General features: G+C 37.8%; 4 protein-coding genes across 5 annotated transcripts in view; 3 read left to right on the top strand and 1 right to left on the bottom strand.

Moving 5' to 3' along the window:
• Window positions 1-8478, top strand: part of ddr2l (discoidin domain receptor family, member 2, like) — a 39422-nt gene extending 30944 nt beyond the window's left edge. The window contains exons 13-17 of the mRNA XM_084113793.1: window positions 2223-2350; window positions 3634-3831; window positions 4786-5020; window positions 6150-6299; window positions 6473-8478. Coding sequence (XP_083969919.1) covers window positions 2223-2350; window positions 3634-3831; window positions 4786-5020; window positions 6150-6299; window positions 6473-6610 — 849 coding nt within the window. The 3' untranslated portion in view covers window positions 6611-8478. The remainder of the gene's footprint in view (window positions 1-2222; window positions 2351-3633; window positions 3832-4785; window positions 5021-6149; window positions 6300-6472) is intronic.
• LOC311082737 (uncharacterized protein) overlaps window positions 1-27981 on the bottom strand; it is a 212721-nt gene that overhangs the window by 19593 nt on the left and 165147 nt on the right. The window lies entirely within an intron of this gene.
• LOC311082739 (sesquipedalian-1-like) lies at window positions 9731-15468 on the top strand. Of its 2 annotated transcripts, none has more exons than XM_084113797.1 (4): window positions 9731-9811; window positions 11149-11244; window positions 12165-13151; window positions 13474-15468. In XM_084113797.1, the coding sequence occupies exon 3, from the start codon at window positions 12185-12187 to the stop codon at window positions 12971-12973; it is 789 nt and encodes a 262-aa protein (XP_083969923.1). In that variant the 5' UTR covers window positions 9731-9811; window positions 11149-11244; window positions 12165-12184; the 3' UTR covers window positions 12974-13151; window positions 13474-15468. The 2 variants fall into 2 exon arrangements, with proteins under 2 accessions (XP_083969923.1, XP_083969924.1); XM_084113798.1 differs by having other exon boundaries at window positions 11144-11244.
• sh2b3 (SH2B adaptor protein 3) overlaps window positions 18893-27981 on the top strand; it is a 46920-nt gene continuing 37831 nt past the window's right edge. Inside the window, exon 1 of the mRNA XM_084113794.1 lies at window positions 18893-19019. The gene's annotated coding sequence lies outside the window, so the exon portion shown is untranslated. The remainder of the gene's footprint in view (window positions 19020-27981) is intronic.

Here is a 27981-nt window from a genome sequence, read left to right as displayed (position 1 = left end):
CGCCTGCTTAAAACTTAAAGGAAAAATGCCTGTATGAAGACTGCAATTGACAATAGCAGTAATACAAGGCCCTGTGTAATCGAATGTCGCAGCCAACAAATCAAAAGGCAAGACATCCCAACTAGCAGCTGGGCGTTTCAACTTACCAATAATAAGACTAATATCCTTAATTGAAACCAAATCAAATTTATCAAACGTGCTGACATTTTTTAAAATGTCTCCTGTCAAGCCATTCCAGTCATGAAAACCTGATCTAATTGTGTTAACTTTGTCTAGAAAGACATTTAAAAACTTCTCACAACACTCAGTGGATGGTGGTATTGAGACAGTTTTTGAGTTTAGAAACCTATTAATAGATTGAAACAAAATTTTAGGTGATTTTGAATGCTGTGATATAATTTTGGAAAAAAAGGCTGATTTAGCATCCTTTACAGCCTTCTGATATCCTATACGTAAATCACGTAAAATCTGTTGAGAGATCATACGTTTATCCTTTTTCCAAGCCCGTTCTGCTCGCCTACACTGCTGTCTAAGAGCCCGAGTTTGTTCATTTAACCACGGCTGATGATTAACCTTACTATGCTTGATCTTATATGGAGCAACAGAGTCTAAAACTCCAGAACACACAGAATTAAAAGCACTAAGTAACTCATCTGGATCTGCCGTAGTAGCTACAGACTCAGTCCATGATACATCAGAAAGAGTAATAAAAATATCACCAAACGCCTGAGGTGTAGACTGAGTGATTGTACGGGAGCGTAAATAAGAAGGCTGATGCTCCACCTTCACAATTTGTACATTTACATTAAAAGTAACAGGCAAATGATCTGAAATACAGGCATCATTTACAACAACATCACAAATAGACAGACCTAAAGAAAAAACAAGGTCCAAAGTATGTCCTTTTTCATGTGTGGGACCAAATACATGTTGTATAAAATTAAATGAGTCCATCAGATCAGAAAACTCCTTCTCCAAAGGCTTCCCAGGGCAGCAAATATGAATGTTAAAATCCCCAACAATTAAAATATGATCAGACAACAATAAAATAGTGGATAAGAACTCAGAAAATTCCTGAATAAAAACTTGGCTATACTTTGGAGGTCGATAAACAACTACTCCCAAAACAGACTTATAAAACTCAAGTCTTAATAACTGAACCTCAAAGCTCGAGTAACATGCGGTCGATAAACGGTGACATTTATACTGCTGCTTACAAACAGTAGCTAAACCCCCACCACGACCCATCAGTCTCGGGGTATTAATTAACATATAGTCAGGTGGACAAATTTCCTCGCAAAGACTACACTCATCCCGATTTATCCATGTCTCTGTAATAAATAGGAAGTCCAAGACATTATGCAATATAAAATCATTTAAGATGAATGTCTTGTTTGAAATCGAGCGCGCATTTACAAGAGACATCTGTAAAGACTGTACCGTGGGGGCCGCTGTAAGGCCCGACTTTGCCGTCTTAAGACCGATCAAATTGCTCAAATCTGCACCTCTGACATACCTAACATAAATGTCTTTACTGTCTCTTTTGATCAATTTAATGCATCCTTGACAATTTGAAGTATTTAAAAAAACCATACTGACCCCAAACTTTTGAACGGTATCGTATATATGGGTACTGTGATTAAAATATTTATATAGTGTGGTATTCCAATTTTTCACTAAATCAATCAAAATATAGCATGAGCATACAATAGTACGTTATGGTATTTTTGTTGTTAGTGGAGCCCATGCAAGCGTGTTTTCATTCTCATGTTAAAGGTATAGTGGAGGATTTTCTTTTTCCGGGTGGATCATCAAGACTATTGGTCCTCCTAAGTGTCAATCATTCTGGTGATATGTTTACGTAAGGCCGTCGTACGTGCTCGTGCACACGATTCACACAATGGCGTGCGCTCAAAACACAGGTTGGGCTTCACTGATGCCTCAGTTGCGAAGTTTTTCAAAGAATTTGCGAAGAGAAATCCATTTAAAATCACTGCTAGTAAAAGTTCATGTAAGCTATGATTAGCTCGTGCATGCTCTCTCATGCACATGTTTAATAGGCGTTCCCTCTCGGGAGAAGCTAGAGTGTTGCGCATGTGCGTTTTTTCAAAAAGTGGAGAGGGCGGTTCTTTTCTAAAATTCGGGAAAATCCTCCGCTATACCTTTAAGTATGATGCTTCACATATGTTCATTCTCTTGTCTGCTGGCATTGCTGTTTTCAGGTGCATTTGTGTGAGGCCGAGGGTTTGGCAGAGTTTCTGGGAGAGGGCGCACCGTTACCGGAGCAGGACGGCAAGCCGGTGTTGGTAGCAGTTAAGCAACTCAGAGCGGATGCCACCAGCAATGCCAGGTTTGGGAAAAAAAACACTAACATTTGATTGGAAAGTTGCATCATGGAGTGAGACTGCCTTAAGTACTTCTGGGAAGTTCCTGCTTAAGAGTTCGGAATGGTTATGTAATTAGTATGTAATTAGACTGGTTGGAATAAAATTGATTGGCACATGGATCAGCCAATCACATGGCAGCAACTCAATTCATTTAGGCATTTAGATGAGCTTGCTGAATTTCAAACTGAGCATCAGAATGAGGAAGAAAGGTGATATAGGTGACTTTGAATTTGGCATGCTGCCAGATGGGCTGGTCTGAGTATTTCAGAAACTGCTGATCTACAGGGAAATTCAACCATCTCTAGGGTTTACAGAGTATTATCTGAAAATGAGTAAATATCCAGTGAGTGGCAGTTCTGTGGGCGAAAATGCCTCGTTGATGCCAGAGGTCAGAGGAGAATAGCCAGACTTAATTCCAGCTGATAAAAAGGCACAACAGGTCAGACATTGAAGCAGACGGACCACAGCAGCAGACACACTAGTGCCACTCCTGTCCGATTAGAACAGGAAACTGAGGCTACAATTCACACTGGCTCACCAAACCTGGACAATAGACGATTGGAGAAAGGCTGCCTGGTTTGATGGGTCTCGATTTCTGCTGCGACATTCAGATGGTCGGGTCAGAATTTGGCGTAAACAACATTAAAGCATGGATCCATCCTGCCTTGTATCAATGGTTCAGGCAGTGCTGGTGGTGTAATGTTGTGTGGGATATTTTCTCGGCACACTTTTGGTCCTTTAGCGCCAATTGAGCATCGTTTAAACGCCACAGTCTACCCGAGTATTGTTGCTGATCAAGTCCATCCCTTTATGACCGCAGTGAACCATCTTCTGATGGCTACTTCCAGCAGGATAATAATCATCTCAAACTGGTTTCTTGAACATAACAATGAGTTCACTAAACTCAAACGGCATCCACATGTCTCAATCCAGTAGAGCAGGTTTGGGATGTGGAGGAACGGGAGATTCGCATCATGGATGTGCAACCAACCAATCTCTAAGAAATGTTTCCAGCATCTTGTTAAATTTGTGCCACGAAGAATTAACGCAGTTTTGAATTTAAAAGGGGGTTCAACCCGTACTAGCAAGGTGTACCTCTCCATAAAAATGTCTAAAATTGTTTCAGAATACACAGCCATCAGTCATTTTCACTATTCATTATTATTTTCACATCAATATTTAGTGATGGATGCTTACCTTTAACCTTTCACCTGATCCCATGATAATTTCTGACTTTTGTCTGTAGAAATGACTTCCTGAAGGAGATAAAGATCATGTCGCGTCTGAATAACCCGAACATCATTCAGCTGCTGTGCGTGTGTGTGAGCTCCGACCCGCTCTGCATGGTGACGGAGTACATGGAGAACGGAGACCTCAACATGTTCCTGTCCCAGAGAGAGCTGGAGAGCACACTCACACACGCCAACAACATTCCGTCTGTCAGGTGTGTGTCCATCATTATGAAGAACCCTGACATGTACAGACTTTCATCTCCAGACAGGGGTCAGATTGCTTTTCTACAAGTCAGAGTCAAGCTTAACATTCTTAACCTTTGAATTCTTCAACTTAACCTCCAAGTTTCAAGTCAGCTCTCAGTTTATGATGGAAATGTTTCAGATTACAGGGTTAAAATGAAGCCAGGTTTTCACGTGAGACCTCTTAGTCTTCAAGTCATGATAATAACATATAAATAAGTCATTTCAATCTGTTCTCTTTTGAAAACCTGAAATTAAAAACCAACATTGTAAAATCTTATTACAGGTACTAATTTTGAAAATGAATTACTAGCCCAAAAGGGAAAACTCTTGTATCTTTTACTCACCCTCATGTTGGTCTCCTTCTTTGTTTCACACCAGTGTTATTTTAGTATTTTTATTACTATTATAGTATTTATTAATATTTTGCATTTGTTTTTATTTTTATATTTTCAATTTTCATTTTAATTGTAGTTTAAGTTTTAGTAATTTAGTTATGTTTGTTATGTAATGATGTTACGTTTTTTTTATATTTCTATTAAACTTTAATTTATTTTTTTCAGTTTGACAGTTCTTTAGTGGTTTTAGCACTTCAAATTAAAATTGTGTATTTTAGTTTGTTGCAAGGCAAAAACATTTTTAGGTTTTATTCTAAGATTTATATTTAATTTAAGCTTTATTTCAAATAACGGCAGCCGTTTTTGATACAACATAGTTTCACTCAATGCTGCTCTTTTCCATACTTTGAAATTGAATGTTCTGGGGAAGTTTTCCTACATATGTGTGTTTATTTATTTATATATATATATATATATATATATATATATATATATATATATATATATATATATATATTGATGATACTGATTCAAAGTCATATTTTGGTTCACATCCCTGACTCTTTTATTTCTGTTTCTTTGCAGCATTGCTGACTTGTTGCACATGTCGGTGCAGATCTCTTCTGGGATGAAGTACTTGGCTTCTCTGAACTTTGTGCATCGTGATCTGGCCACACGGAACTGCCTCCTGGACCGCCAGCTCACCATAAAGATCTCTGATTTTGGCATGAGCAGAAACTTGTACAGTAGCGATTACTATCGTATACAGGGGCGCGCTGTACTGCCTATACGCTGGATGGCCTGGGAGAGCATCCTACTGGTGAGGGAAAGACAAGCTGTTGATTAAAAGCAAAGGTGCATGCATGTACACTACCGTTCAAAAGTTTGGGGTCAGTAAGGTTTTCTTTTTCAGGGTGGTGTTCACACTTGTAGTTCAGTTCGCTTTGTTCATTTGGTCCAGATCAACAAAAAAACATTTATTCCTGGTCCGCTTAGCATTCACATTGGCATTTTTAACACCGAACCTGAAGATACCGAACCTAAAAGCACAGGGATATGTTCACAACCTGATTGGTCGGCTTTTATTACGTATATTTTGATACGGAACTTACCGAATATCCAAAACAATGCTGTGTTCTGGGATAAATGTACTCGTTGTATGTCCGTAGCTACATATGATGGTATTTTGACCAGCTGAGAACTCGTGAAGAGCTTATAAAATGTATAAAGGAGTCAAAACAGCGGCAGGAATCCCTTCGTCACACACACAAACACAGATCTGCTGCGAGGAGACGTGGTTCTGATGCCTGTACTGAACTGTGATGGACCATCTCGCGATTATGACGAGAAAACAGGTTTGCTTGAGCATTCTGTCCTTTTTAGGGTCATCTTGTGACATCCGTGTGGTCCGTGTTGCTTTCACATGTCATTCAAACCACATCATATTTTTTGTTTAGAAGCAGAACGAGACCCATCTTATTAGCTGTCTCGGTCCGCTTGTTTGGTGCGCACCAGGGTTTGGATGGCAGCATTCGCTTATTCAGATGAACCGCACCAGGGTCAATTTTAATCAAACCAAACATGCCAACTGTGAACACTCTTAAAGAAAGTAATAGTTTTATTCAGCAAGGATGCATTAAATTGATCAAAAGTGAAAGTAAGGACATTTATCATGTTACAAAAGATTTCTATCTCAAATAAATGCTGTTATTTTCAACTTTTTTACTGAAAAAAAGCATAAACTTTTCCACAGAATTGTAAGCAGCACAACTGTTTTCAGCATTGATAATAATAAGAAACGTTTCTTGAGCCGCAAACTTTTAAACGGTAGTGTATGAATTGTTCCAAAGCTATTCGTTTTGACTTAACTATTGGCTGGAGACATCAGTCAGCAGCGGCTTTCTTTCTTTGTATCGGTGCATTACGGGATACATGTGTGTGTTTTCTAGGGGAAGTTCACAACAGCGAGTGATGTGTGGGCATTTGGAGTAACTCTGTGGGAGATCTTCACGTTGTGTAAGGAGCAGCCCTACAGCCTGCTGTCTGATGAACAGGTCATCGAGAACACCGGCGAGTTCTTCCGAAACCAGGGCAGACAGGTACACACATTGCCTTTGATTTGGGTTGTGATTTGAAGTGAGTGAATCCCAAGTTACAGTGAGTTTGAATGAATGCACTGTTGCAGGATGAAAACTATTGCATGAAATTCATTATTTCTTTGGAGGTTTCATCTAAAAAGACTTCTGACCTTCTTATTTTTCACTCTCTCTAGATCTTTCTCTCCGCCCCACCACTCTGTCCATCCTCTCTGTTCGAGCTGATGATGCGCTGCTGGAGCCGTGACATCGTGGACCGGCCCTCTTTTAACAGATTGTACCAGGCCCTGCGAACTTTTGCGCCCCACTCATGACCGATACCTGCTCTACTGAAACAGCCTGGAGGAGAACTGTTATAGAAGTACTCTGACTGCTTGCCAGTCAGGGAAGTAGAGCGCAAACGTTATAGCCACAATGTAGCGTCATTAGAGCATCAGAAATCCAATGGAGGAGAGATTTAAAGATGATGAGATTTCACAAAAGGCATTCATTCATTCATTCATTCATTCACTTACTTGTATATTCATCTCCATTGGGACTCAAAGAGCTTTTTTTCAATCCATAGACACTTGAGATTTTTTTTGTACTTATCGTTGTTAATATTTCCTTTGAGTATCTCTCTTTTCTTTACCTTAAATGTTATTTCTGTTTGTTGTTTTCCCAGAAGAACAGTGACTCTTAAGCCTACTGTGTATTCTAGGCAGAAAGAACCAACTGGACGAATGTCGTATTTGTCAAAACTGTGGTCGTGTATCGTTAAGCACTGCTGTCTTTGGTTATTATTTCATTTTTGTCCTATTTTTGTTCCTTATTTACCCCCACACTGGAGTTACTGTGTCTTGTTATGATATTGAGTGTTGTTTTGCTCTCTGAATATGAATGTTTTTACAGGTTCTTTGGATATAGCCGGGTCGGAGACTTGCTCTGCCTGGATCTAGCAGAACTACTGTTATAGTTAGATTAAAAAACCCTTTTTGGAGGAGAGAGGAGAGGGTTATAGAGCCAAAAATGGACTGACGTGCAATTGTTTGCACTGTTTCTTCCCCCAACTTGTAACAGGCCACTTTAAAGTCAACATGAAATCAGAATGGACTCTGTTTGCTTTCTTCAAACACGTTTCTGGTCTCATTTAGAGATTGATTCATCAGTGCAAGTTTCCAAAGAAGACAATGTTTGTTGTTGTAATTTCATGGTTAATGTTAAAAGGACAATCACAGCCAGACAAACTAAATTTCAACTCAATTGTAAAGGCAAACACTACAACTCTGTGATATTGGCATACAGTTCTGAGATTGCATTGTTGTTGAAACTATATGAATGAAGTCTGTTTGAGGATGATGTACAGGACCCATAATATCAATATTATAGAGATCCATCCATCTTCGATCTCGGTAAAAGGCACATGTTTATAGGGGATTATGTATGTAAGATAAAAAAAATATTCAAAGCACATTTTTCTTTCTCTCTTTTAACCCACTTTAATATCTTATACAATTTCTTTAGTCATTTCATTCTTTTAGTAAATGTTTGTGAATGAGTGTTGCATCAAAAACATTGTAAAAATGATTTGGTGCACTACGATGTAATCAAAATCTAATATTGTACTAGTTTCTACAGCATTCCTTTTTGTGTAGTTTGTGTTTACTGTATTTCAGAAATTGTCGTCAAATGTACAGGAGACTTTTATTGTTTGGCTGCTGAAAGGTTTGGCTATGCAGGGCGTTTGAAGAGTCCTCTGATAGCACTGGGATTTCGGTTAAATGTTGATGGTAGGAAAGCTAGGAGCTTGACGCGGTTCATCGACAAGGGCAACCACTAAAACTCAATTTCCCAGAAGCCTTTGCTGAAGTGAGCCTGAGGCAATTTCTGTTATTACTGATCAGAGTTTTTTTTTTTTTTTTTTTTTCACTACATATTTAGAGACCAAGAATGCATGTCTGTGTGAATGCGTGACACTGCGAGTGGTTTTGTTTCAAGTGAAATTGAATTGACCTTCTTTTAGCATTTAGTATTCAATAACAGTCTTTCATTCAAACCTTTTAACTCTCTGTATGTGTCCTTCATGTACATTACATAAGCAGAGAAGATACTGTATGTATAGTAATATATTGGGGACTAAGACCTTTTTCTTTCATCTTCTTTCTTATTTTCCATAATAAATATCAATTTTGCTGTAACTGCATTGTTTAGTGTTTTGGCTTATTTTGAAGATTTTTCTAAATATCTTAGTATGATTTTAAATAATAATTATCATTATTATTACTATCATTATTTAATGCTACCAATGTGACATTGAATGTTTGATTTTGGTTTGACTGTAGACTCAGTCCCTACAGTCCAAATAATAGATGATCTATTAATGTGTGCGTTGGGCCGAAACACCCTCCAAATGTCTATCTTGGCAGAACAGAGTCACTTTGACTCCAATAATCTAAAAAAGACAATATGAAAACTTATAGCATCATTCTATTTCTAGTTCTACATACTGTATACACATTTTTTTAACATGCTTATTTTTCCATAATGAAACTATGCACTTTCTGTCAGTTTATGCTTATTGAATATTGACTCCCTTGGCCTAAAGTTCTGGCATAGCAAACCCCCACTAGCAAAAATGTACCATGGTACTGCTCTCATATTCTTTGAACATGTACAGTCATACCTAAAAACTAAATAAAAATGTACAGTCATACCTGCTGAAATAAGCTGGTTGGCTGGTTTTAGCTAGTCTCCCAGGCTGGTTTTAGAGGAGTTTTGGACACTTTTTTTTAGCTGACCAGGCTGGTCTTAGCTGGTCAAGCTGAGAGACCAATTTGACAAGCTTGGCCAGCCTGGGAGACCAGCTTTAACCAGTTACTTCTGGGTTTCCAGCAGGGATGGTATTGTGAATACAATGGTAAATTCCAAAACACCAACATTAGGCTACCACTTACAAAACCACCCATAAAAAGTCACCAGTACCTTATAGATCATGGTAATGCCATGTTGCTTTGGATATGTACCATGGTATTACCATCTGATATCATCACTGTACCTTCCCTTCTGAAACCCCCAGCTAAAACTAGCCTAGGCTAGTTGGCTGGTCTTAGATGGTTTAAGCTGGTCTCCCAGGCTGGCCAACCTGGTGTTCAGACCAGCCTGGTCAGCTTAAAAAATAGACCAAAACCAGCCAACCATCTTAGGTTGGTTTTAGTTGTTTGTTTTCTCCTAGCAGGGTGTTGCTACCATACCAAAAAGAGCAGATACTTATGACCAAACGAAATGCATATATAGAGTATGAAAGCATATATACATAATCATGTATCCAATCTCAAATTTAAGTCTAAATATGTGAGAGACTCATTGTGATGTTTATAATAACCGATTGTGTGAGTAATTTATTATGCACACATGAGCGCGCGCAGCACTGCTGCTGTTACTAGAGAGATTCCTGTAGAGTCACGTGATCGCCAGCCAGGAAAGGAAGAATGAAGGGAGGAAAGCAGTCTGCGGGCGTCCAATAACACACTCAGAAGGCAAGTTAAACACTGATAAATGCTCGAAATGACGTTCAAGCTTTCTCTTCATGAGTTTCTCTATCTTTGTAACGCGGCTTCATCAGCTTTACGCTAGTAACCAGGCTGCTTTTGATGGTTTGTCAAGCAAACTGCTCGAGCTCAGTCGAGAATGACAAAGACTGTATTATAAGTCATGTTGACTTCATTTCCACATGTTTTGCTTATGGTGATGGATGATTTCCTTTCTTTACGAGTGTAAATGAGTTTGATAATGTTATATTAGCTTTTTTAACACCTTTGTTAAAGCATGTAGCCTAACTGTCCTGCAGATGTGGTCTGACAGTGTTTCTGCAGCAGTCTGATGCGCACTTGAAATGTGTGTATGTCATTTACAGTTTTATTTTTTTGAACGCACAGTGGTAAGTTATAAAACTGCTGTCTGGATCACTCAAACTTTAGTTGTAGGCTGTATTAGCTGGTTGTATCACTGATAACTGTGTGTTTGTTTGTTTTTACTGTGGCAGAACCGTGGAACAGTATCAGATAGTAATACCATGGTATTTTGATGTATACCATGATACTGAAATGCATGTATCATGGTGTTTACATGATATTAAATGCAACCTCCAAGAACACCATTGTAAATACCATGAAACATGTCTAAAACATGATACCTACCATGGGGCTTATTGGTTCCTTTTTTGTAAATGTAACATTAAAATACAAAACAAAACAAAAAAATACAGTTACCGGATATAATGCTGGTACTTTTGACATGGTACTAAAATGGATGTCATAGTAAATTTATCATAGTAAATGTCCAAACAACTTTGTTACTTTTAGTATATACAAAGGTACTTCAGAAAATAATTTTGTATGATCTTTATAAAAAGTTTTGTGTGGTAGTGGTACCATGGTAAAGTGATGGTATCTGGCATATCAAGGATATATGGTTGCGTCCAGGGCTGGAAAAGTCATGAATCTAAAAAAATAAATGTTTGGTGTGTGTGTGTGTGTATATATATATATATATATATATATATATATATATATATACACACACACACACACCAAACATTTATTTTTTTAGATTAGTATATGTATATGTATGTGTGTGTGTGTGAATTTTGACTGTTTTGTCACATGGTTTTGACGTTAGGTCTGATTCATGTATAGTTTAGTCACCCCAGACCCCACACAGACCTTTATTTATGGCACTTGTTTTAAGAAAGAGGAATTTGCTTGTTTTAAACCAGGTCAGATGTGTGAAGTGGAATGTTCCTGTAATTATGACACATCAGTTGTTGACTTCACTGTGTGTGTGTGTGGCTGTTTCTATATTTTTTTTAGAGCAGAAATGGGATGGAGATGTTCTACATGTGCTGGTGTTTTGATTGACGGTTGGAAGCAGGCCAAACGTGAAGGCTTCGCAGAAGAGCTTTCATAGAACGGTGAATTTAGATCTATTACTGTTCAAAAGTTTGGGGTCAGTAAAACTTTTTTTTTAAAAGAAATGTATATTTTTATTCAGCAAGGACGCATTAAATTGATCAAAAGTGACAGTAAAGATTTTTATTATGTTACTGAAGTTTTTTTAATTATTTTTAAAAAGTGCTGTTCTTTTGAACTTTCTATCCATCAAAGAATTACCATATGAAAAAAAAAAAAAAAAACGTATTGTGGTTCCCACAAAAAAATATTAGTCACAAATGTTTTTGACTGACAATAATAAGAAATGTTTATTGTCTTGAGCAGCAAATCAGCATATTAGAATGATTTCTGAGGGATCATATGACAGTGAAAATGATTTCTGAGGGATCATGTGACAGTGAAAACTGTAGTAATGAGTAACTGAGTAATGATGCTGAAAATTCAGCTCACCATCACAGGAATAAATTACATTTGAAAATATAATTATATATATAATCATATATATATATATATATATATATATATATATATATATATATAATTTTCTTTTCTTTTTTTTCTTTTTTTTTTTGCTGCTTTTACTGCAACATTAAAAAACAGACCCCAAACTTTGAACAATAGTGTGTTTTCATTCTTTTCATCACTTTTATTCACATCTTTAAAATATTATATTATATATTGGATTGGATATAAAATATTGCAAAACACATCTAATCAGTCTTTAAGAAAGCTAACAGCCAAATAAAAGTGCATTGAAATCATTTTTATATATATTGACTGATAAATAATATGCAGAACAACTTTTTTAAATTATTATTTAATTTTTTTACGCAATATGACAAGTAGAAAATTGGGTTAAATCAATATTATTAACTGTTTAATATTATCAGTCTGTAAATGTATGTAGTGTAAACTCAGTTTTGATTAATTTCTGTTTCAGAGACGGGTGTCCTCGCCATCATGAAGTTGAATGAGAGGAGCGTGGCGCATTATGCCACATGCAACTCTCCTCCAGACAAGACAGGCTTCCTCTTTAAGAAAGGGGAACGGAACACGGCGTACCATCGCCGCTGGTTTATCCTGAAGGGCAACATGCTGTTCTACTTCGAGGAGAAGGAAAGTCGAGAGCCCATTGGCGTCATCGTCCTGGAAGGCTGTACGGTGGAGCTCTGTGAGTCCGAATCCGAAGAGTTCGCCTTCGCCGTCAAATTCGACTGCATCAAAGCGAGGGTGTACAAGATGGCTGCGGAGAGCCAGGCCGCGATGGAATCGTGGGTCAAGGCTCTGTCCCGAGCCAGTTTCGACTACATGCGCCTGGTTGTGAAGGAGCTGGAGAGGCAGCTGGAGGAGGTACAAGAAGCGAGATCGTTACAAGCCAAAAGCAAGGCGAAGAAACACCAGACGCAAGTGCAGGGGGCAGAAGCGGGCATTCGAACCTCCACCCCGTCCCTACAGAACACTGCCATAACGGGGCCTTCGCAGGAGGGGCTGTCTAGCAGAGAAAACGGGGTGTCCTGGAGTAAACACACCAGTTCGGCAAATGGTGTCAGCGAGGGTTGTGCCTGGGACGGGGACTGCAGCGCGAGGGCAAGTGGAGTCAGACCACCTCCGGTGCCTCCGCGGAGGAAGACCAACGGCGGGTCGCTCGAGAGCCCCGTCTCTCCCGGCACGGCCTGCTTCTCCAAACTACATGAGTGGTATGGCAAAGAGGTGGCTGAACTGAGAACAGAATGGCTGCAGAGTAAATGAACGAAGCTGGACGTCTGCAAGAGACTCAACATATGCAGCCGCACGCATGCGCATACCAGTGCAATCATGGTTCAAAGCGATAGTTCACCTAAAAATGTAAATTCTGTCGTTAATTACTCGCCCTCATGTCGTTCAAAACCTGTAAGACTTTCGTTCATCTTCGGGAACACAAATGAAGGTGTTTTTGCCTTGTCCCTCCATTGACAGCTACACAACTGACACTTTGACGCTTCAAAAAGTTCATAAAGAGATCGTAAAACTAATCCATATGAATTGAGCGGTTTAGTCCAAATTTTCTGAAGAGACTCGATCGATTTATATGATGAACAGATTTAATTTAGGCTTTTATTCACATATAAACATTGATCAGCGAACATAAACAGAAGCTCAACCGAACCTGCTTGACTCGCAACAACAAACCTCATTGGTTCTTGCTGAAGCTCAAACATGCTGCGTAACACGAGAATGAATCTAATTGGTTCTCAAACATTAAGCTTGAGTGTCCGTTTACCACAACTGATGTGTGCATTGAATGTTTATATTATGTGAATAAAAGCCTAAATTAAATCTGTTCATCATTTAAAGGGATCGTGAACCGCTCAATTCATATGGATTAGTTTTACGATCTCTTTATGAACTTTTTGAGGCATCAAAGTGGTAGTTGCGTAGCTGTCAATAGAAAGACAGAAAGCTCTCAGATTTCATCAAAAATATCTTCATTTGTGTTCCGAAGATGAACAGAAGTCTTACGGGTTTGGAACGACATGAGGGCGAGTAATGATGTCAGAATTTAAATATTTGGGTGAACTATCCATTTAAGATATAATAGGTCAAATTCATCTAAAAACAGTGAGAGCATCAAAATGAAAATCACTTGTCCACTGTTACTGTTTTTTTTTTGTTTTTTTTTTATAAAACAAGACCAAGCCATTTTTTAAAGAAACATTCTGTCATTGTTTACTCAACCTCATGTCACATTCCACAACTGTGAGAAAAATCAAGTTCATTTCTTTTTTTAAATACAGCAGGTGACCAAACTTTGAACTGTTGAGGGTTGACCTAAATTAATCTTTCAATCTCATTTCAACTTTATGCAGTTTTCGCTTCTGAAGTTTAATTCAGAAATGCTATTAAAATCATCTTAACCTAATGTCCCTCACAAGTTGTGAGACAAGGATTACAGTCTGTTTTTCTGAAGATTATCAGTGAAAAATAAAGTGTGTGACTTTAAAAGAGTGTGTGTGACATATAAAATATGTGTGACTTTAAAAGAGTTTGATTTGGTGCAAAGGTTGTACAGACTACATTTATGGTGCTTTTTTAAAGCTCGACAGTCCCAGTCCGCATTGTGAAAAAGGGCATTCAGGACATTCTGCCAAACTTCTTTGTTTGTTCATGAAAGCAAGAAAGTTGATGTGGGTTTGGAACGACATGAGAATGAGTAAATGATGATGGCGTTTTCTTTTTAGATGAACTGTAAAGTCTCGTACTTAGCTTCATGTTGGGGTTTTCCTAGAAACTCATGTTGAAGTGGCTTGCCAGTTCTTATTTTATTTTTAATATGTATATTTTTAAATTGACGTCTTACTTGTTGAGTAAGAACAACACTGTGAATCCTTTTTCACAATGTTGGTCTTGATAAAAAATAGAATAGCGGTACAATATGTGTTTTCAGAATCAAAATCATCTTGAATGTTAAATATTACAGTGCCAAAGCTGGTCTATGGTCATTTGTAATAATTTTTCAATATTATGTAGCAACAAAATGAACAAAAGCAAGTTAGCCTGAGTGAATTTTATGCTAAATTTTAGGATGTCTACAATCGAACCCGGCAAAAACAGAATTGCCAAAATGATTTCTAACTTTAAAGTATGTAAAAGTGTCTGAGACAATGAAGCTATCTAATTAGACAGCTAACATGTAATCTTCGGCCAATGGATCTTCTAAGCAATGTTATTAATTTTTATGCTAAGCCTTGCTATGCTTAATTATATATTATCATACTTGCCAATTAGCTTGTGAATGCTTTGCCTTGCTTTTTAAAACGGACCAATTATAGTCATACTATGACCAACATTTCATTATACACACAGCTCTCGAATTTATTTATGGCTTTTTCAAAATGCATTTTTTAATGGTACGAATTGTGTGCAATCCTGTAATCATATTTGGGGAGGTATTGCCTACAGTAACACTAAATAGGGTCCTTGACTGACCTACCGCAGTGCCTTCAGATTTCATATAAAACACTGTGTTAGATTCCAAAATAAAATGGGAATTAAGAGATGAACATGGTTTTAATCCTAACAGTTTGTGTATGAACACGGTACTGCAATACCGTGAAAATAAAAGCTGAAGCTTGATTGCAATAACCAGTGTGTCAAAACAGGCACTGAAATGACATTGGGTCAAATATTTCATTTGAAGGAAACAAGAATGTAATTTTTTTCAAATAAAAAAATCAAGTCAAATAAAGATGAGCATTGGGATAAAATATGTATTTTATTTGTGTGTTTTTTTCTTCTTCAAAATGTGTACTCGCACAATTTCACCACAAGGTGGCTCAGCATTGCTTTGTATTGGTGAGTAGTTCGTTTTCTGAAAGACTGAGGGGTTCATTCACTGATCCCATGTCATTGCATTAGTTAGAAATGTCCGTGTATGGAGAATGTATTGAATTTTTATTTGGTGGATGGTTTCTAAATTTCAATGCTCTTGACTTTTTTTGGTACATTTCTCTTCTTCAGCAATGTGCATAATAAGAAATAAACTATGAAACATACACTTTTACATTTATATATGCCCTTCATGGCCTTTTCAAGGACATGGAAGTAAAGATTAAGTTTCGAGGGCATTGTTACTACTGTGGAACGTTTTTTCTACACTGAATGAAGATTTCATTGCTTTTTCTTAACAACCTGACAATTTCATATTTCTCACAGCTAGTAACACGCTTTTAATGGACCACACACATTTGACAGCGGAAACTACAAAATATATCATGTGAAGCCACAAAGAAAGCATTGAACCTGAAGTTTTTTTAAAATAAAAGTCCCAAAGCACCACATTAAAGACCCACTGAAGTGCCTTGAAACCATGCTTGAAACGCGCAGCACGATTCACTGTGTTGAAGAAAGGGCGGGAAGTATCGAACAGTTTTTAAAATAGCCAATAGTGTTTTGTTTATATCACAGCTCGGTCAGAGCCGTTGAGCTCGTCATAGCCGCAGTTTCCTCCTAATCTCTTATCGTTTCTCCTCCTAATCTCCATACCACTTTAAAATATATCATTCTGAGCAGAATTCAAATGGGTCCGGTATGTTTTCTGGTCTGTTCACGACACTAACGCGAAACCAGACTTCATTCGCCCCAATGGACAGCATATTTAGACTGTCTGAATCGTTCCATATTCCCTATATAGTGCACTTGGTGCCATTCACCATGTAGGAAATAGTAAACGTGTGAACAAGTGAACAATTTATATAATCAGCGTCTATTTATAATGTAGGGGGCGGAGCTTCAGATTCAAGAGAGCTTTTGATTGGACAGAAAATCTGATGAGAAGCTGAAGTGCAGAGAGATGTCATCAAAATCAATTATCCATATTTTTGGAAGATTTGAATGCTTATACCTTCTAAATGTGAATTTTTTCATTGTTTTGGATCACACTTGCTTATAGGTAACAGTAAGGCTAACATATTCATACTAAAAGCCAAAAAAAACTTCCATTTTGATTTTATGGGGACTTTAAATTAGGGAGTTGACATGACGTCAAATAGTTACAGTCATATAGCATATTTTTACAACATTTATAATCATATTATATCATAATATGTGTTTGATATATATATAAATATATATATGTGTGTGTGTGTGTGTACATGTAATTCTAATTTGTATAATTGTGTAATTATCATTATTTTTTAACTGTGTTGTATTATTTTTAATTGTATTTATTTTTATTGTAGTTTTATATTCATTTGTATCACCCTAATCCCTGTGTATATATCAAGATGTTGATAAATCAAGAGCTCTTTAATGTTTCTCATTATAAACCATTTTTATACATGATGTCCTTGTTTTGAAATATCATGAATATTAATAGTGATGCAATTGCATGTGAAGGTTACAAAAACCATAGACATCATAGAGACCGCCCTATCGATCGCTACTGCCTACTAGCGCGGTCGAGCCGTGGGGCCGCCATCTTAGACCGGTCACCCGCTCCACTCAGTGTAATCTGAATGGCAGGTGCAATGAGCTGTCAGCGCATTTAATTAATCATACCTCACTAAATACCGAACTGATTTTCAAGCGGGTTTTTTTTGCTGCAAAGGTCATTCATGTAGCTATGATACAGGACACATGGTTCGGCGTATTTTAATATTCATAGTAGGCTTAACAGTAATATAATATTCAGATATAAGATATAAAGTGACCAGACATCCAAAATCAAAATATGTGATGTAGGATATAAGGTATTTTATAAATCACACACTATAAATATGAGAAAGAAGCAGAAACAGATAGTTGCAGTAAAGTAATATTTTAATAAGTTGAAGAAACGTGTGTGTATTACATTGCTTCCTGATATCACGTGTGCAAACACAAATAACACACACACACACACACATAGGCTAGGTTATTTGTGTAAAACAGTTATGTCCGGTCGAACAATGTATGAATTAACTTCAGTTTGGATTGTGTTGGTAATAGGCTGCAGGCACTTACCTAACCTAACGCTAACGCACTTCTCCCAGTGTCTAGAACGCAACTGAATGCCTTTTCAGGCGTGTCAATACCCTATGGTCAATACTTGAAAAACCACAGGAAACTACTTTTAAACACGAAATTATTTGATTTACAGTGGGTCTATTCGCACGTCTATTAAAACGTTACCTGAGGTTATTTTCCCGGACCTTTTCACAGAAGGTAAAAGTCGCCATTATCTTTACTGACATTGTCCGTAATGATTACTGAGATAGCACATTCGGACGGGACTAAAATAACCAAGAAGCTCTTGTAATTATTACTTTACCCCACCTCTCCATGTTGGGTGAACACCGGCTGGTGCAGTAAACATAGCCTAGCTAACGTTAGCTAGCTATGTTTTCAGTACAGTAATATCAAAGATCATTGCTCCTTCTCAATTATCTGGTAATATTCTATTCACAAAATACAACCAATAGTACGGTAATGTTAAAAGTAATCCCCCGGGCACTATTTGCGATGGTCCACAGTGCTCTGTCATCTTAACTGCTGCCACACAACGAAACTAGGAGTATGACCGGTTTAAGACGGCGGCCGCATTTCTCAGTGCCCAGCAGCCAATAGGGCATCTAGTCTCTATATGATGTCTATGACAAAAACCTCTAAAAAATACCTTGTATCTTACGTTATGGCCCCGTAGAAGCAGTTTTTGTAAAAGTAGGCTAACGATTGCGTCATAACCACGCGACTCTCTGGAAATTACCGTAGAGACAGGAAGAGAAGCTCGCAATCAATCGGGGGGACGTAGAGGCATAAAGTCCGATAGAGTAAAGGGAGAAGCCCATAGAGAGTCATGACGTTGCTCCTTCTCCTAGCTCATGGACAGCTCCTACTCACACTCTCCGTCTCTGCGAGATTCGGAAGGGAATGGTTCCGATTTCGCTTGGCACGGCTACTAGAAAACTTACAACTGTCAGGCAGGCTGCTCACGTCACATCCACGTCGTCAAGCTCAGTTTGAGTCTGCGCAGTACGCTCGGCAATCAGGAAGTGACTGCTTCTAATGTGCTTCAACTTCTCTCCGTTGAAACCTATGGGGTCGCTGTGTCCAGTTTATATACTGTCTATGCTTTGCACACGAAATGGGGCTTTTATTTTGCCGGAAACTCGGTGCGTCTCGCCACATCAAGGATTTTTCGTCGCTTGTTGTCGCTGTGTCCATGGAAAGTTTGTGTGTGTGTGTTTTTTTTTTTTTTTTCCTTCCTGAAAGTTTACGCAGGACTGTTGTTGCGCGCATCCAACATGACAGAGAAAGTAACGGACACCACGGCTGGCAGGCAAGTCATGTTTAATCATTACCATAGCTCTCTCTTCTTGTAAGTTAAGATGATTAATAGGATTCTGCAAATTATTAACAGTTCGTGCTATATATCCTGACATTTTTGACCAGAAGTTTCTTGGTCAGTGCAGATAACGCAGAACGTGAGAGTTTGAGTCGAGAGGGGGGGGGTCTCCTGTTTCTGCTCTCCGACAGTTATGACACCGCAGTAATTATTATGAAAGTTTCATATAACTCATATATTGGCTATTGAGGTTATGCGATGCTATCTTCCCTTTCAAAGTTTATTGCAAAGTTATAATGAACTTGTCACGCGCAGAAGAAAGTTTAAAGGGATCACGCAGTTTCACAGCGCGTGCCTGGCTCGGTCCGAAAGATACGTGAATTACGTACGAATTCTTAGAATTTGCGTCATTTCGAACTGGCAATTAAAGAAAGCAGCGTAAAATTATTACGATAATTTGATAAGATTAAACTGCTCGTGCTCATGCGTTCACACCCGCTTACAAGTTTCTTAATGGCATCGAATTAAGTCCAGTGATTACGTAATTTTTGTTACACAACATATACATTATTATTACTAATTATAATAATGTGGCACGAGCTAATTTCCATACTCAGGCTCGTGTATACAAATGTATTTTTGGAAACACCGCTTTTACTTTAGTTATGATGTATTTTATTATTAATAATAATAATAATAATAATAATAATAATAATATGTCATGGTCATTTGCATGTGAAATGGGCTCGTGAACATGTGTATGCAAATGAGTGTATGCCAGATGTGCTTTTCATTATATAGAACAAGCGACCGGAAATCCTGCCTGTACTTTAGTTTATAATGTATTTTAAATAGTAATAATAATGTGCCATGCTCATTTGCATACACATGTAAAATGAGCTCGTAAACATGTTTATGCAAATGTAAAATATGCAATATGCAAAATAATAATTATTTTGTATATATAAATACACACACACATTTAAGAAATATTTGCATATATATATATATATAAAATATATATATATATATATAATTTGTATTATATATTTTCTTCTTCTTCTTATTTTTTATTATATTTAAATATTTGAAAATATCACATTTTTCTACATGCATGTGTATGTATTTATATATACAAAATAATTATACACAGTACACACGCATATATTATGTAAACACAAACTTTTATTTTGGATATGATTAATCGCTATTAATCATCTCACAACCCTAGAACGTTTATTTTGACCAATATTTTTTTAAAGATGCACACACACACACACACACACACACACTCACACACACACACACATATACATATATATATAAATAATATTGTGCATTATCTATTAACACTGTCAGTAGATGCAAAATGTTTTGATGCAAAATGTAAATATGTGTTTCATTAGCTGATTATTTAGCACTTTTTAATTTACTTCTTTATATTTTATTGATGTGATCAGGGTCTAAAACTAACTGTTGGCCTGTATTAACTTGCTGAAAATATTTCTTACAGCCCACGAAACTGTGTTTTGCATATATTTGTAACCTTGTGACAGTGGAGCCATTGAGCTTCCTTAAAAAGAGCTGGTTGTGTCAAGCAGCAGATAAATAAATAACCAAATTAACATGTATGGCACTATATTTTCTAATGTTTATTTCTATAAAATGCTTATTACTCTCGTATGGACTTTGGTGAGTGTTAAATATTTACCTTGGGTGTGATATTTATAACATGCATCAGTTCAGTTGTGGTTTTCTGTGCATCTCTGTGTATTATATTGATATGAATTTCACACATAGCTCAGAGCACATTAGAAAACTTTTCAATGTATGAGTATAGAGAAGCGCTGATGCTAACATGTGCATGTTCATGTATAGAACAGGAGATTCTGTTGCATCATGCGTTCGTCTCAAGCTGTAAGAATCCCCCGTTCCCACACTCGCTGGCCCCTGAACTCCTACCCTTACATGGGGGAACAGTGTGTCTAGATGTGACTGCGTGATATGGTCGAAGGAGCCTTAAACACTCAAAGCAGCGTGCTACTTGTGCGTGTGTGTGTGTGCACACGTGTGTGTACATGCACTTCCTTTTGATCAACCTCCTTCAGGTTCTGCAGCCTCATAAAAGGGCGCAAAGCCATACTTTAATGCATGTTTTCTGCCCCGCATCAGCGCTTCTGTCTGTTTTTTGTGCATGCTAGTGTCAGGGAGAGATAGAACGACTATTGAATGGGCTTGTGCAAACAGGACAGGGAAGAATTACAAGGTTGCATTGTATCTTGCTTGCGGTCGAGTCAAGAATGCTGTCATTGTGTGTTCTGAGACACTGAATATTTGTCTAGCAGATGCACAGACATCGTTGAGTGCCATTGAGGTGTTGAAATGTGTTTTTGCTTATTTGAAGACATACTTTTGGAATGACCCCCACAAAGCATGCATTACTAGTGCTCTGTGCTAACGCGTACCCCTGCCCCCCTAGCACTATTGGTCACACTTAGAATTTGGTGTGTAACTTATGGGAGTTTGTGCTATGAACCTCAACTCAATTCTAAGCAATCAGAATTTCAATTTTTATATGGTGGATGATACAACTTACATGGAAGGAGGAAGCTGAGGCATATCTAGGAACCAAGGGCCGGATTCATGAAAGTCTTTTTAAGATTCTTAAGAAATCTTCTTAAATATTTTGTTAAGAATGTCTTATTTGTTGAATATGCAATATTCTTAAAGGTAGATTAGGCAATTTCAGAGAGGCTAGCTTTGAAAGCATAGATCCCACCCTCCCTTTAGAGCGTCTCCAAAGCCACACCTCCTTCAAAACACACACAGCAGAGTCTGCAAAGTTAAATTACCTCATGTCTCAAAGCACATAACATTACAATAATAATAAACATAAACAACTTACAGAGCTCTAGTTGTGCCACCTGACTGCTGCAGATTCATTTCGGTGTTGATAGTGTTGACCAAGCGTGTCGCACAAGTGCTGAAAGCCAAATCTTCAAATAAATTTTTTTCAAAGATGTTGTCTGTCATTTTAGGTAGTTTTTATCACACTGATTTAAGTTCAAGTGTTCGTTTTTTAAAATAAGTTTGATCTTAGTTCGTTATTTGATGCTATAAAAATGGGAATGTGACGTCATGATTGACAGCTGTGTGATTGACAGCTTTTCTAAACGACGTAGTCACCAAGGCACCAACTGACTTTATTTATTTATTTATTTTCGGTAGGAGATTAGAGCTTCAACGTTAATTTCTACGTGTCCACTACTGTTTATTTCACACAGTAAACTTTGTACTAACCATTTCTGTCGGAGTGAGGGCGGGACCTTTATATTGCGGCTTTACTTCCGGCTCACTACTCCGCAGAAGCAGGTCCCAAATCTGCGCAAGATGTCAGTGCCATATTAGGACTTTGGCAGCTTCACTTTTCACCAATGGAAGAGAGTGAAGGGGCGTCGTCCATCTTTTTTTACAGTCTGTGGTGTTGACATTGAAACGCATAAATCAGAGTCTGAGGACGTGAACAGCTCTGGGTTGAATGTCACGGGTTGCCATCTTGTAATTACAGTTACGACCCGGCGTAAACGCAGCATAAGCTCATTGTTCTGGTTCACAACGAAATGTAAAAGGTGGCTGCTGCTTGTTTTTGGTGCTCGGTGCCTCTAGAGACTTGGGGTTGGGCACTTTTGATTTGGGCCTGCAAGCAACCAATCAGATCACCCTAGTAACCACCTAGCAACTGCATGGCAACTATATAGCATTGTGTCTGTGACTTTTGCACAGGCAAACTTAAAGCAGCATTATGCAGCTTTGCCGATTTCTTCGCTGTTTTCTCGCTTTTTGCTCGCGGGTTTCTCTATAGAGCTCCCCCTACAGCTTCGGAATAAATATTTGACAACACTGTCGTCAAAACTCGTTGGCGACTCGCCCCCCTACCATCTTCTCCCGCTGGTCCTGTGCATTTGTTTTCAAAGAAGACGGCGAACGCACGGAGCCATGTCCACTGAGGTATGTATGATACACAGAAGGCCAGCATATAAATGTTTAGATAGTGTATGTGTGCAGTGCCGTAAAGCAATTCGTTACATCGCGAGACCTGATATCACGCGATACTTTCTGACGCTGCGGCCCGCCGGCCCAAAGTTGCAAGTGTGGTTTTTCCGCTCACAGGCGCTCGGGGGGTGTGAGAAGACCACCATTCAACCCGAAAACAGTCATATAACCATTCCAATGACTCCGAAGCTGTTCGGTTAACGTAAAAAAAGTTACTTAGAGCACCTTTAACATATTCTATTAGAAAATGTAATATTTTGCTGTTTAGAGCGGGCTTTAAGGATAATCCTCAATGATGTAGATGTCAGAGAGAATGCTCAGAAGTCCAGTGTTTAAGTTTAGCTATATCAAGCAATTCTCAGAAAAAAGCAGAATTTCTAGTTTATATCACGCAATTCTCAGAAAGAAATCTGAATTGCAAGTTTGCCATGCAATTCTGAGAAAAAAGTTTTTATTCAGTGGCGGTAATAAGCCTTCATAGAGCTGCATCATGTTGGGCAGACGTGTGATTGTGTAAAGCTTGAAATCTTACGCAAGGCCTCCGTTTTATGAGTGGCTTTCTGATTTAGGGCAGGTGGCAGTCCTTGAAGAACTCTCCTATAGTCTGCAAGGTAAGATTGATATTTATTTTGATAAATGGTGAATTTTTTTTTTTTTTGCACTTCTGTAATCCACAGTAGTAGCAACATGTGGTGAGACAAAAATAATGGTCATGGTCAATATGATATAGTCCCTTGTATGAACTTATGGTGTTGTCAACACCCCTGCCCCCCTTTTTTATTTTACTTACTTATTTATAACCATTTTATTGACTAACTCTTTTGATTTCTGATTTATGTATGTTTTTGTTTTAGTGGTTTATGTCAAGTACATGATGTTTTTATTTATTTCTTGTTTGCGAATAAGAAAATCAATAACGTACAAATCTTTTTTTTTTTTTAAGTAATATTTTAATTTAAATTAAACTACTCTGAAATGTAAAATTGTAAAAAAAAATATATATATATATATATATATATTAAAATATATATCATAATATATAATTAATATATTTAAAAATATATAATATGTATTTTTCTGTATTTCTGAGCACAATATGTGTGAGAATACATGAAATGGTCGGCATAAACAATGTCTTGACCATGTGGCCAGCTAGGTCAACGGAAATGTGACATGAATGCACACATACGCAGTGGAGGGGAAAACAATCCCAAGAGCCCCTTCTTTTTTGTATCCTGCTGCTCTGGCTGTTTGCAGACCATTCCTTCCATGTTGATTACTTTGATTTAAATGGTAAAAAAGCTAATTAAATGAATGAATTAATCAAATCAATCGCAATTAATCGCATACATCAACATTTACTAACGATTAATCGACTAATCGGCGATTATTTGATCGATTATTCCGCTTTTGCAGTTGTTTGCAATATTTATTTATACATATTCTAACTATCAAATAAAACAAGGAAATCAATTCAAATGAATAGACCAATCTCCTTCAGGTTTTCTGTCCTTCTCTGAAGTCATCAATAGTTCAGCTGCAACAATGACTGGTACTTTGTTTTTATTAAGGTAGGGCATTGACACAAGTTTTCTATTCATAAGCTTGCGACTCAATTCCGGTTCAATATCGATTAATTTGGATATATATCAGATATCAGTACTGTATCTTTCAACATACCTTCTGATGGTCATTCATGTTTATTTTGTGCTATAACTAGCAGTAAAGAGGAAGAAGAGATGATCATTTATTGTTTGAATTTCATAGTAAAATGGACAGAATTTAAAAGCTGAAACTTTTTTTCATATCAAAGTACCTTGCTCTGTCTTATCTGTCAGCTCGTTGTAAGTGTCCCCTGCAATAGGCTATATCTTCCCTGCGATATGTTAAACTGTCCCACGCTCTACTAGTCTCTTGCTGTTTTTTAATCCTTTGATTAAGTCGTTCTGTCAAGTTAAAAGTAGTTCATTTTGAAAAATGCGTCTCGCTCTGTTGGATTTGGTTTTATTCCGGTATTTTCATTTGCAAGAACGTGGCGATACCCGTTTTAAGTTTGGTGAGGTTAGTTGTGTGAGGACTTGCAAAAAGATGAAGTTGGTACTTCAAACGTGAATTGCTCAGATGGCCAGTTTTGGAAGGGATGGTCTTTATTATGGAGTAATGTATGAATCGGGGGGGCATTATTAATTGAGTAAATGTTGTATTGTTGTTATTTCTTGTAATAATTTATCTGCAATCTGCATTAAATGAATGTGTTAAATTGAAAGCCGTAATTCAAAAGTAAGCATATGTCCTTTTTCTTTAGTAATTTCGTCACGTGACGTCATCCCCTCCTTGACATCTTAAGTTTTGCTTTAGCTACCATACCCTTCACGCCTAAAACTTTGACTTCAAAGTTTATATCTGTGTGTGTGTGTGTGTGTGTGTGTGAATAAGTAAGTGGTCACTGAGGCAGGGCAGGGTTTCCTGTCTCTGTGAATAAGCCCACTGCCTGTCTGCTTCCCGCACTCTTTATTTTTGTGTCTCATTATAAAGAAGTTCTCATGCTTGTGTGAAGTGTTTGTTCCGTGTTGTTTGCACGCTCATCAAGTCATAAGGAGGAAGCTGGCACGAGGTTTGCGATTTCTCTGATTCAGCAAAATTACGTGTATGAAATCAGTTTCTGAGAGTCGGTATCATCTGGGCACTGCTTTTATTATCATGACCCTACACTACAGGAAGCTCTCTGTGTGTGTCGAGCTTCCAAAGACCCCAGCCGGGGAATTAGAGGTTGCAAATGTAATGGACTTAAAGTCGCATTGGAATACAAAGCTCGGAAATTACACCAGAGCACCAAGTGTTTGGCTTGAATGATGATTCTGAGCTGTGTGTGTTTGATTTGGTTAATGTTAATGGAGGAGTTGATTTGTAGCGGTTCATAATATCTGTTAAACTAAACTTACACAGTCATCAACTTAGATTTAATATTTCATATTAGCAGCTTGAATCAAAATGTAACTAATTTTTTATTTAAAATGTATTTTTCATCAGAAATTTCAAAACAATGTAGTTTTGTGAAACGATTACAGTGGAATTGATACTGTTACAAATCTTGGTAAATTCATGATTTTTCATACACTTAAACTAATTATCCCCATGTTTTCTTTTGTGCTGAAAAGTTGTTTATGAAATACCAGCAAGTACTTTTAGGTAACGTTAACGGTAGTAGGCATTCATGATTAGATTTAACCTAACAAGGCCCTTTAAAACACCATAGCAACTATTGCAACAACTAAAAACAATCAGGACACCTTAGCATGGCAATGCCGTGGCAACCAACCACAAAAGCCAATCATGGTTGTGACTCTCACAGCGTAACTGTTTGCTAGATAGTATATTTTGAATGCTGTTTTTTGAGTTGAACTCAAGCCTTGTATAGTGTGAAGACACATTTGTACATATGCAAGACATATTGACTGTTCACCCATAACACGTTTTTGCATTCCACTGCACTGCTTTTCCATTGTTTTTCTATGTAAACAACACTACATGGACGTCTTTGAATGTTGTACTTGCATCTTTTGCAGCCTCTTATGACGCAGCGTTCTAAAAATGTGGCGCTTAAGTTACAAGTTCAACTTTTTTGCCTTTTTAAACGCATTTTGTGTGAACGGCCCTGCTCGTTTGCTCTGAATAATCTTGTCTTTTTGGTATGCATCCATTGAGTTCCAAATACAAATGGAAAATAACCAAATTAATTGTCATTTTTATTTGTAAAATATTTAATTCAATGGATTATCAGAAATAATAATAATTGGCTTTGGGCAATTCCGCGCAAAACTGTCACATCCATAACATCACCAACACAATGCCATGGTATTTAGTTGGCGTTATGGATGTGACAGTTTTGCGTGGAATTGCCCCTTTACTACATGGCTATTTAATAAAAAAAAACAACAACTATACTGTCATTTTATTGTATATACGCACACACACCGGCCACTTTATTAGGTACACCTTGCTAGCACCGGTTTGGACCCCTTTTGCCTTCAGAACTTCTTTTTGGCCTAGATTCAACAAGGCGCTGGAAACATTTCTTTTTTGGTTCATATTGACATGATAGCATCACACAGTTGCTGCAGATTGGTCGGCTGCACATTGGTCGGCTGCACATCCATGATGCGAATCTCCTATTCCACCACTTCCCAAACCTGCTCTACTGGATTGAGACATGGTGACTGTGGAGGCCGTTTGAGTTTAGTGAACTCATTGTAATGTTGAAGAAACCAGTTTGAGATGATTCGAGCTTTGTGACATGGCGCATTATCCTACTGGAAGTATCCATCAGAAGATGGTTCACTGTGGTCATAAAGGGATGGACAGGGTCAGCAATAATACTCAGGTACTGTAGACTGTGGCATTTAAACAATGTTCAATTGGCGCTAAAGGACCAAAAGTGTGCCAAGAATATACCCCACACACCATTACACCACCAGCAGCCTGAACCATTGATACAAGGCAGGATGAATACATGCTTTAATGTTGTTTACGGCAAAATCTGACCCGACCATCTGAATGTCGCAGCAGAAATCGAGACTCGTCAAACCAGGCAGCCTTTCTCCAATCGTCTATTGTCCAGTTTCGGTGAGCCAGTGTGAATTGTAGCCTGCTGTAGCCCATCTGCTTCAAGGTTGGACGTGCATTATTTAGACATATCTAGGTTGTAGCGAGTGGTTATTTGAGTTACTGTTGCCTTTTTATCAGCTGGAACCAGTCTGGTCATTCTCCTCTGACCTCTGGCATCAACAAGGCATTTTCGCCCACAGAACTGTCGCTCATTGGATATTTTGTAATTTTCTGGCCATTATCTATAAACCCTGAAGATGGTTGCGTGTGAAAATCCCAGTAGATCAGCAGTTTCTGG

This window comes from Abramis brama, assembly GCF_963993115.1.
Source record: "Abramis brama genome assembly, chromosome: 5".
Taxonomy (NCBI): domain Eukaryota; kingdom Metazoa; phylum Chordata; class Actinopteri; order Cypriniformes; family Leuciscidae; genus Abramis; species Abramis brama.
The sequence above is the reverse complement of the archived record's forward strand: the minus strand, read 5'-3'. Positions and strand labels throughout refer to the sequence as shown.

What these genes read in the sequence shown, in the direction of transcription:
- LOC311082739 (XM_084113797.1), top strand. Translation starts at nt 12,185, where the DNA reads ATGAAGTTGAATGAGAGGAGCGTGGCGCATTATGCCACATGCAACTCT.